The sequence below is a fragment of the Pristiophorus japonicus genome, chromosome 33, assembly GCF_044704955.1.
Source record: "Pristiophorus japonicus isolate sPriJap1 chromosome 33, sPriJap1.hap1, whole genome shotgun sequence".
Classification (NCBI taxonomy): Eukaryota; Metazoa; Chordata; class Chondrichthyes; family Pristiophoridae; genus Pristiophorus; species Pristiophorus japonicus.
Window position 1 is genome coordinate 5,869,646 of NC_092009.1, and position 11,088 is coordinate 5,880,733.

The following is an 11,088-nucleotide window of genomic DNA, read 5'->3' on the forward strand; positions in this document are numbered from 1 at the left end:
TAAATTAGGGATAGTGTTAAATCCAAGGAAGAGGCATATAAACTGGCCAGAAAATGCAGCAATTCTGAGCACTGGGAGAAATTTAGAATTCAGCAGAGGACAAAAGGTTTAATTAGGAGGGGGAAAATGAGAGGAAGCTGGCCGGGAACATAAAAACTGACTGCAAAAGCTTCTATACATATGTGAAAAGGAAAGGATTAGTGAAGACAAACGTAGGTCCCTTGCAGTCACATTCAGGTGAATGTATAACGGGGAACAAAGAAATGGCAGACCAGTTGAACAAATACTTTGGTTCTGTCTTCACGAAGGAAGACACAAATAACCTTCCGGAAGTACAATGGGACCGAGGGTCCAGTGAGGAGGCACTGAAGGATATCCTTATTAGGCGGGAAATTGCGTTCGGGAAGTTGATGGGATTGAAGGCCGGTAAATCCCCGGGGCCTGATAGTCTGCATCCCAGAGGACTTAAGGAAGTGGCCCTAGAAATAGTGGATGCATTGGGTATCATTTTCCAACAGTCTATCGACTCTGGATCATTTCCTATGTGCTGGAGGGTAGCGAATGTAAAACCACTTTTATAAGATGGAGGGAGAGAGAAAACGGGTAATTATAGACCAGTTATGCTGACATCAGTAGTGAGGAAAATGTTGGAATCAATTATTAAAGATGAAATAACAGTGCATTTGGAAAGCAGTGACAGGAGCGGTCCAAATCAACATGGATGTAAGAAAGATAAATCATGCTTGACAAATCTTTTAGAATTTATTGAGGATGTAACGAGAAGAGTGGCCAAGGGAGAACCAGTGGATATGGTGTATTTGGACTTTCAAAAGGCTTTTGACAAGGTCCCACACAAGAGATTGGTGTGCAAAATTAAAGCACATGGTATTGGTGGTTATGCACTGACGTGGATAGAGAACTGGTTGGCAGACAGGAAGCCGAGAGTCGGGATAAACGGGTCCTTTTCAGAATGCCAGGCAGTGACTAGTGGGGTGCCGCAGGGCTCAGTGCTGGGATCCCAGCTATTTACAATATACATTAATAATTTGGATGAAGGAATAAGAACATAAGAACATAAGAACATGGAACAGGAGTAGACCATCTAGACCCTAGAGCCTGCTCCGCCATTCAACAAGATCATGGCTGATCTGGCCGTGGACTCAGCTCCAATTACCCGCCTGCTCCCCATAACCCTTAATTCCCTTATCGGTTAAAAATCTATCTATCTGTGACGTGAATACTTTCAATGAGCTAGCCTCAACTGCTTCCCTGGGCAGAGAATTACCACAGATTCACAACCCTCTGGGAGAAGAAATTCCTTCTCAACTCGGTTTTAAATTGGCTCTCCCGTATTTTGAGGCTGTGCCCCCTAGTTCTAGTCACCCCGACGAGCAGAAACAACCTCTCTGCCTCTATCTTGTCTATCCCTTTCATTATTTTAAATGTTTCCATGAGATCACCCCTTATCCTTCTGAACATCAATGAGTCTACTCAATCTATCATCATAAGGTAACCCCCTCATCTCCGGAATCAGCCGAATGAATCGTCTCTGTACCCACTCCAAAGTTAGTATATCCTTCCTTTAGTAAGGTGACCAAAACTGCATGCTGTACTCCAGGTGCAGCCTCACCAATAGCCTGTGCAGTTGCCGCAGGACCTCCCTGCTTTTGTACTCCATCCTTCTCGCAATGAAGGCCAACATTCCATTCGCCTTCATGATTACCTGAGGCACCAGCAAATTAACTTTTTGGGTTTCAAGCACAAGGACCCCCAGCACCCATGCACCGCAGCACGTTGTAATTTCTCCACATTCAAATAATATTCCCTATTACTGTTTTTTTTTCCAAGGTGGATGACCTCACATTTTCCGACATTGTATTCCATCTGCCAAACCTTAGCCCATTCGCTTAACCTTCTAAATCTCTTTGCAGCCTTTCTGTATCCTCTACACAACGCGCTTTCCCACTAATCTTAGTGTAATCTGCAAATTTTGTTACACTACACTCTGTCCCCTCTTCCAGGTCATCTATGTATATTGTAAACAGTTGTGGTCCCAGTACCGTTCCCTGTGGCACACCACTAACCACTGATTTCCAACCCGAAAAGGACCCATTTATCCCGACTCTGCTTTCTGTTAGCCAGCCAATTTTCTATCCATGCTAATACATTTCCTCTGACTCCGCGTACCTTTATCTTCTGCAGTAACCTTTTGTGTGGTACCTTATCAAATGCCTTTTGGAAATCTGAATATACCACATCCATCATTACGCCTCTATCCACCATGCTCGTGATATCCTCAAAGATTTCCAGTAAATTAGTTAAACATGATTTCCCCTTCATGAATCCATGCTGCTTCTGCTTGATTGCACTATTTGAATCTAGATGTCCCGCTATTTCTTCCTTAATGATAGCTTCAAGCATTTTCTCCACTCCAGATGTTAAACTAACCGGCCTATTGTTACCCGCCTTTTGTCTGCCCCCTTTTTTAAGCAGAGGTGTTACATTAGCTGCTTTCCAATTCTCTGGTCCCTCCCCAGAGTGCAGAGCATTTTTGTAGATTATAACGAATGCATCTGCTATAATTTCCGCCATCTCTTTTAATAGCCTGGGATGCATTTCATCAGGAACAGGGGACTTGTCTACCTTGAGTCCCATTATCCTGTCCAGCACTACCCCACCAGTGCTAGTGATTATCTCAAATGAGTATAATATTTCCAAGTTTTCAGATGACATTAAACTGGATGGCGGTTGAGTTGTGAGGAGGATGCTACGAGGCTGAAGGGTTACTTGGATAAATTAGCTGAGTGGGCAAATGCTTGGCAGATGCAGTATAATGTGGATAAATGTGAGGTTATCCACTTTGGGGTAAAAACACGAAGGCAGAATATTATCTGAATGGCGGCAGATTAGGAAAAAGGGAGGTGCAACGAGACCTGGGTGTCATGGTACATCACTCATTGAAAGTTGGCATGCAGGTACAGCAGGCGGTGAAGAATTAAAATGGTATGTTGGCCTTCATAGCTCGGGCTTTTGAGTATAGGAGCAGGGAGCTCTTACTGCAGTTGTACAGGGCCTTGGTCTGGCCTCACCTAGAATATTGTGTTCAGTTTTGGTCTCCTAACCTGAGGAAGGACGTTCTTGCTATTGAGGGAGTGCAGCGAAGGTTCACCAGATTGATTCCCGGGATGGCAGGATTGACACATAAGGAGAGATTGGATCAACTGGACCTTTATACACTGAAGTTTGGAAGGATGAAAGGGGATCTCATAGAAACGTCTAAGATTCTGACGGGACTGGACAGGTTAGATGCAGGAAGAATGTTCCCGATGTTGGGGAAGTCCAGAACCAGAAGACACAGTCTAAGGATAAGTGGTAAGCCATTTAGGATTGAGATGAGGAGAAACTTCTTCATTCAGAGTTGTTAACCTGTGGAATTCCCGACCGCAGAGAGTTGTTGATGCCAGTTCATTGGATATATTCAAGGGAGAGTTAGAGACGGCCCTTATAGCGAAAGGCATGAAGGGGTATGGAGAGAAAGCAGGAAAGGGGTATTGAGGTGAATGATCAGCCATGATCTTATGGTGGTGCAGGCTCGAAGGGCCGAATGGCCTACTCCTGCACCTGTTTTCTATGTTTCTATGTACAGAAGGATCTGGGGGTTCTTGTAAATGAAACTCAACAAGTTAGCATGCAAGTACAGCAAATAATCAGGAAGGCAAATGGAATACTGGCATTTATTGCAAGGGGGGTGGAGTATAAAAGTAAGGAAGTCCTGCTGCAACTGTGCAGGGCGTTGGTAAGACCACACCTGGAGTACTGCATACAGTTTTGGTCTGGACTTGTCTCTATTCCCATGCCGAGGGAATTGCTGCACCAGATGGGAGGGGCAACATTTGGGAACACGGTTTCCCCACTAATTCCAATTCCCCTTCTGTCTGGTGGATAATGGATGGGCCACTGTGTGTAATGTGCAAGTCAGTAAGAATTGTCAGCCAGCTCTTTCTAATTGGACATTTTATTCAGCAGAAACTTTCACACACTATTGCAGATTTTGTACGAAAGATCAATTTAGGATTAAAGTAAAAGTTCATAATTTTATTGCAAACTAACTTTCTATTGAGAGTTGCTGAATTAACTGGGAAAGATAAAACACAGCGTTGCTTAAATGGACACTGCAGCCCCGACAACTCAATCAGCAATATATCCAGAATATTAAAGTCCAGCCCAGTTATAGGGTTATTAACAGCAGCAGAATAAAACCCCAACTGTCAGAATGAACATGGTTCAGTCGGGATGTGATTAACAGCAGTAATAACAGCAGATTCCAACCCCTGCAGTCACTTGTGAACTCGTTGGTGTGTCAGCAGGGTGGATGACTGAGTAAATCCCTTCCCACACTCAGAGCAGGTGAATGGCCTCTCCCCAGTGTGAACTCGCTGGTGTCTCAGCAGGTCGGATGAACAAGTGAATCCCTTCCCACACACGGAGCAGGTGAACGGCCTCTCCCCAGTGTGAACTCGCTGGTGTTTCAGCAGGTTGGATGAACATGTGAATCGCTTCCCACACACAGAGCAGGTGAACGGCCTCTCCCCAGTGTGAACTCGCTGGTGATTTACAAGGTCATGTGACACATTGAATCCTTTCCCACACTCAGGGCAGGTGAATGGCCTCTCCCCAGTGTGAACTCGCTGGTGTGTCAGCAGGTCGGATGACTGAGTAAATCCCTTCCCACACTCAGAGCACGTGAATGGCCTCTCCCCAGTGTGAACTCGCTGGTGTTTCAGCAGGTCAGATGACTGAGTGAATCCGTTTCCACACTCAGTGCAGATGAATGGCCTCTCCCCAGTGTGAACTCGCTGGTGTTTCAGCAGGTTGGATGAAGAAGTGAAACCCTTCCCACACTCAGAGCAGGTGAACGGCCTCTCCCCAGTGTGAACTCGCTGGTGATTTACAAGGTCGTGTGACACATTGAATCCCTTCCCACACACGGAGCAGGTGAATGGCCTCTCCCCAGTGTGAACTCGCTGGTGTTTCAGCAGAGCGGATGACTGAGTAAATCCCTTCCCACACTCTGAGCACGTGAATGGCCTCTCCCCAGTGTGAACTCGCTGGTGTTTCAGCAGGTCAGATGACTGAGTGAATCCGTTTCCACACTCAGTGCAGATGAATGGCCTCTCCCCAGTGTGAACTCGCTGGTGTTTCAGCAGGTTGGATGAACAAGTGAATCCCTTCCCACATTCAGGGCAGGTGAATGGCCTCTCCCCAGTGTGAACTCGCTGGTGTATCAGCAGGCTGGATGAAGTAGTGAATCCTTTCCCACACTCGGAGCAGGTGAACGGCCTCTCCCCAGTGTGAACTCGCTGGTGTGGCATCAGGTCAGATGACTGAGTGAATCCCTTCCCACACTCGGAGCAGGTGAATGGCCTCTCCCCAGTGTGACTGCGGCGATGAAATTTCAGCTTAGACAGTGATCTGAATAGCTTCCCACAGTCACCACATTTCCACGGTTTCTCCTTGGTGCGGGTATCCTTGTGACTCTCCATGGTTGGACGATGGGTTGAAGCCTCGCACACGCACACAACACGTTTACAATTTCTACGTGCTGTGAATGGGGCGATGTTTTTTCATGCTGTGCAATTGGTTAAAGCTCTTTCCACAGGCAGTGCACTGGAACATTCTCACTCACGTGTGTGTGTCTCGGTGTTTTTCCAGTCACACTGATGTTTGAAATCTTTTCCCACAAACAGAACAGACAAACATTTCTCCTTCAACTTTCAAAGACCGATGATATTCAGGTCCTGATGAATCGACTGACTCCGTCAGATCTTGACATGATGTTTGGTTTGCGTTTCCTGTCTTAAAATCTCCCCTTCTAATATTCTGTAAAAGGAAATAATAAAACTCATCGCTGTCAGTGTAAGACAGAGATTCAGGATAGACACATCTAGTTTCCATGGAACATTCTTTCCTTTCTTGTTCTTCCAAAGCTGTAAATCCCTGTCCCACACATTGTCCCTTCTGCTGTGCTGAAATCCAAACAATCTCACATTTCTACACTGTTTCTCCTCCATTCCCAGTTTTCACCACCAATTCTGGCTGGGTTCATGTCTACACTCTCTGGTTCCCCTCCCTCCCCACCCCTGAAGGTGCTGAGTGTGGCTGCACTAGGTTCCACATTCTCTAGTTTCCCTCCCTCTCTTCCCCTAAAAGTGCTGACTCTGGCTTTGAGGAACAGGGTGGATGAAGGGGACCAGTGGATGTGGTGTATTTGGACTTCCAGAAGGTATTTGACTGCACAAGATAAAAGTTCATGGGGTTGGGGGTAATATTTTCGCATGGATAGAGAATTGGCTAACTAACAGAAAACAGAGAGTCAGGATAAATTCTCGGGTTGGCAATCAGTAACTAGTGGTGTGCCGCAGGAATCAGTGTTGGGACCCCAACTATTTACAATTTATATTAACGACTTGGATGAAGGGACCGAGTGTAATGTAGCTAAGGTGGGAGGAAAAGCAATGTGTGCGGAGGACACAAAAAACCTGCAAAACGACATAGATAGGCTCAGTGAGTGGGCAAAAATTTGACAGATGGAGTATAATGTTGGAACTTCGGCAGAAAAAATGTGAAGAGCAAGTTATTATTTAAATGGAGAAACATTTGCAGTACAACGGGACCTGGGGGGTCCTGCTGCATGAAACACAAAGGGTTCGTATGCAGGTACAGCAAGTGAACAGGAAGGCCAATGGTATCTTGGCCTTTATTGCAAAGGGGATGGAGTATAAAAGCAGGGAAGTCTTACTACTGTTATACGGGGTATTGGTGAGGCCACACAAAGAATACTACGTACAGTTTTGGTTTCCATATCTAAGAAAGGATATACTTGCTTTGGAGGCAGTTCAGAGAAGGTTCACGAGGTTGATTCCAGAGATGAGTGGGTTGACCTATGAGGAAAGGTTGAGTGGTTTGGGCTTCTGCTCATTGCAATTCAGACGAATGTGAGGTGATCTTATCGAAACGTATAAGATTATGAGAGAGCTTGACAAGGTGGATGCAGAGAGGATGTTTCCACTGATAGGGGAAACTAGAACAAGGGGCATAATCTTAGAATAAGGGGCCGCACATTTAAAACTGAGATAAGGAGGAATGTCTTCCCTCAAAGGGTGGTAAATCTGTGCCATTTGCTGCCTCAGAGAGCTGTGGAAGCTGCCTCCCTCTCCTCTCCTGATGGTGCTGACTCTGGCTGGGTTCAGTTCTACACTCACTGGTTCCCCTCCCTCTCCTCCCCTGAAGGTGCTGACTCTGGCTGGGTTCAGTTCTACACTCACTGGTTCCCCTCCCTCTCCTCCACTGAAGGTGCTGACTCTGACTGGGTGCAGTTCTACACTCACTGGTTCCCCTCCCTCCCCTCCCCTGATGGTGTTGACTCTGGCTGGGTTCATTTCTACACTCACTGGTTCCTCTCCTGATGGTGCTGACTCTGACTGTGTTCAGTTTTACACTCACTGGATCCCCTCCCTCTCCTCCCGTGAAGGTGCTGACTCTAACTGGGTTCAATTCTACACTCACTGGTTGTCCTCCCTCTCCTCTCCCGAAGGTGCTGACTCTGGCTGGGTTCATTTTCACACTCACTGGTTCCCCTCCCTCTCCTCCACTGAAGGTGCTGACTCTGTCTGAACACAGTTCTACACTCACTGGTTCCCTTCCCTCTCCTCCCCTGATAGTGCTGACTCTGTCTGGGTTCAGTTCTGCACTCACTGGTTCCCCTCCCTCTCCTCCACTGAAGGTGCTGACTCTGACTGGTACAGTTGTACACTCACTGGTTCACTTCCCTCTCCTCCCCTGACAGTGCTGACTCTGGCTGGGTTCAGTTCTCCACTCACTGGTTCCCCTCCCTCCCTGATGGTGCTGACTCTGGCTGGGTTTAATTCCACAATCACTGGTTTCCTCCGCCTCATCTCCTCTGAAGTGCTGGCTATCTTCGATCTGGTCCTGTGTAATGAGTTGGATTAATGATCAATCTCCGAATAAAGGACCCCCTTGGAATGATCATAGCATGGTTGAATTTCAAATTCAAATGGAGGGCGAGAAAATTGGATCTCAAACCAGCGTTCGATGCTTAAATGATGGAGATTACAAAGATATGAGAAAAGATTTGGCTAAAGTGGACTGGGAAAATACATCAAAATGTAGGACAGTTGATGAACAGTGGCGTCCATTTAAGGAAATATTTCGCAACTCTCAAGAAAAATATATTGCAGTGAGGAGGAAAATGTGTAAAAGAAAATATATCCATTCGTGGCTAACTCAAGAAATAAAGGGCATACAAAGTGGCCAAGACTGTTGGGAGGACAGAAGATTGGGAAGCTTTTCAAAGCCAGCAAAGAATGACTAAAAAAAATGATTAAAAAAGGGAAGATAGACTATGAAAGTAAACTAGCACGAAATATAAAAACAAATAGCAAGAGTTTCTACAGGTATATAAAAAGTAAAAGAATGGCTAAAGTAAATGTTGGTCCCTTAGAGGACGAAACCAGGGAATCAGTGATGGGGAACATGCAGATGGCAGAAAATCTGAAAATATATTTAGTATCAGTCTTTATGGTTGAGGACACCAAAAATATCCCAACAGTGGATAGTCAATGGGCTATAGCGGGGGAAGGAACTTACCACAATCACAAAGGAGGTGGTATTCGGAATAAAGGCGGACAAGTCCCCTGGACCTGATGCCTTACATCCTAGAATCTTAAGCGAAGTGGCTGCAGAGATAGTAGATGCACTGTTTGTAATCTACCAACGTTCCCTGGATTCTGCGGCGCTCCCAGCAGATTGGAAAACTGCAAATGTAATGCCCCTATTTAAAAAAGGAGGCAGACATAAAGCAGGAAACTATAGACCATTCGTCTAACATCTGTGGTTGGGAAAATCCTTGAGTCCAATATTAAGGAAGCAGTCGCGGATCATTTGGAAAAGCATGATTCGATCAAGCAGAGTCAGCATGGTTTTATGAAAGGGAAATCATGTTTGACAAATTTGCTGGAGTTCTTTGAAGATATAACAAGCAGGGTCGATAAGGGGCAACCAGTGAATGTGGTGTATTTGGATTTCTAAAAGGCATTCGATAAGGGGCCACATGAGAGGTTAGTGCACAAGATAAAAGCTCACAGGGTTGAGGGTAATATATTAGCATGGATAGAAGATTGGCTAACTAACAGAAAACAGAGTCGGGATAAGTGGATCATTTTCCGGTTGGCAAACTGAATAGTGGGATGCCGCCGGGATCGGTGCTGGGTACCCAACTATTTACATTCTATATTAATGACTTGGATGAAAAGACCGAGTGTTATGTAGCCAAGTTTGCTGACTACACAAATAGGGGTGGCAAAGCAAATCTGCAAAGGGATATAGACAGGCTAAGTGAGTGGGCAAAACCTGGCAGATGGAGTATAATGTGGGGAAATGTGAGGTTACTCAATTTGGCAGAAATAATAGAAAAGCAAATTATAATTTAAATCGAGAAATATTGTAAAGTGCCTGCAGTACAGAGGGACCTGGCGGTCCTTTTGCATGAAACACAAAAAGTTAGTGTGCAGGTACAGCAAGTAATCAGGAAAGCAAATGGAATGTTGGCCTTTATTGCAAAGGGGATAGAGTAGAAACATAGAAAATAGGTGCAGGATTAGGCCATTCGGCCCTTCGAGCCTGCACCGCCATTCAATGAGTTCATGGCTGAACATTCAAGTTCAGTAGCCCCGTCCTGCTTTCTCACCATACCCCTTGATCCCCCTTGTAGTAAGGACTACATCTAACTCCTTTTTGAATATATTTAGTGAAATGGTCTCAACAACTTTCTGTGGAAGAGAATTCCACAGGTTCACCACTCTCTGGGTGAAGAAGTTTCTCCTCATCTCGATCCTAAATTGCTAACCCTTATCCTTAGACTGTCACCCCTGGTTCTGGACTTCCCCAACATTGGGAACATTCTTCCTGCATCTAACCTGTCTAAACCCATCAGAATTTTAAACGTTTCTATGAGATCCCCTCTCATTCTTCTGAAATCCAATGAATACAAGCCCAGTTGATCCAGTCTTTCCTGATATGTCAGTCCCGCCATCCCTGGTATCAGTCTGGTGAACCTTCGCTGCACTCCGTCAATAGCAAGAATGTCCTTCCTCAAGTTAGGAGACCAAAACTGTACACAATACTTCAGCTGTGGCCTCAGCAAGGCCCAGTACAACTGCAGCAACATCTCCCTGCCCCTGTACTCAAATCCACTCACTATGAAGGCCAACATGCCATTTGCTTTCTTAACTGCCTGATGGACCTGCATGTCAACCTTCAATGACTGATGTACCATGACACCCAGTTCTCGTTGCACCTCCCCTTTTCCTAATCTGTCACCATTCAGATAATAGTCTACCTCTCTGTTTTTACCACCAGTGTGGATAACCTCACAGTATAAAAGCAGATAAGTCCTGCTACAACAGTACAGGGTTTTGGTGTTGACACACCTGGAGTACTGCGTACAGTTTTGGTCTCTGCATTTAAGAAAGGATATACTTGCATTAGAGGCGGGTCAGAGAAGGTCACTGGGTTGATTCCGGAGATGAGGGGGTTGACTTATGAGGATAGGTTGAGTTGGTTGGGCCTTTACACATTAGCGTTCAGAAGAATGAGGGGTGATCTTATTGAAACTTATAAGATTATGAGGTGGCTCGACAAGGTGGATGTAGAGAGGACATTTCCACTCATCAGGGAACCTAAAACTAGGGGACATAGTCTCAGAATAAGGGGCCACCCATTTAAAACTGAGATGAGGAGAAATTTATTCTCTGAGGGTTGGAAATCCATGGAACTCTCTGCCCCAAAGGGCCGTGGAAGTTGGGTCATTTAATATATTTAAGGTGAAGATAGACTCATTTTTGAGCGATAAGGGAGTAAAGGGTTATGGGGTGCGGACAGGGAAGTGGAGCCGACTCCATGATCGGATCAGCCATGACCTTATTGAAGGGGGAGCAGGCTCGAGGGGCCAAATGGCCTAATGCTGCTCATATTTTTTATGGTCTAACCTGTTTCCCCTCCACTCCCAGT

At 45.6% G+C, this 11,088-nt stretch overlaps 1 protein-coding gene across 1 annotated transcript; it reads right to left on the reverse strand.

Annotated features, from left to right (window-relative positions):
- Nucleotides 1-4,105: 4,105 nt before the first annotated feature.
- Nucleotides 4,106-5,648, reverse strand: LOC139240667 (zinc finger protein 229-like). The gene has a single exon (XM_070869231.1). The coding sequence runs from the start codon at nt 5,541-5,543 to the stop codon at nt 4,338-4,340; it is 1,206 nt and encodes a 401-aa protein (XP_070725332.1). The 5' UTR covers nt 5,544-5,648; the 3' UTR covers nt 4,106-4,337.
- Between the last annotated feature and the right edge of the window lie 5,440 nt (nt 5,649-11,088).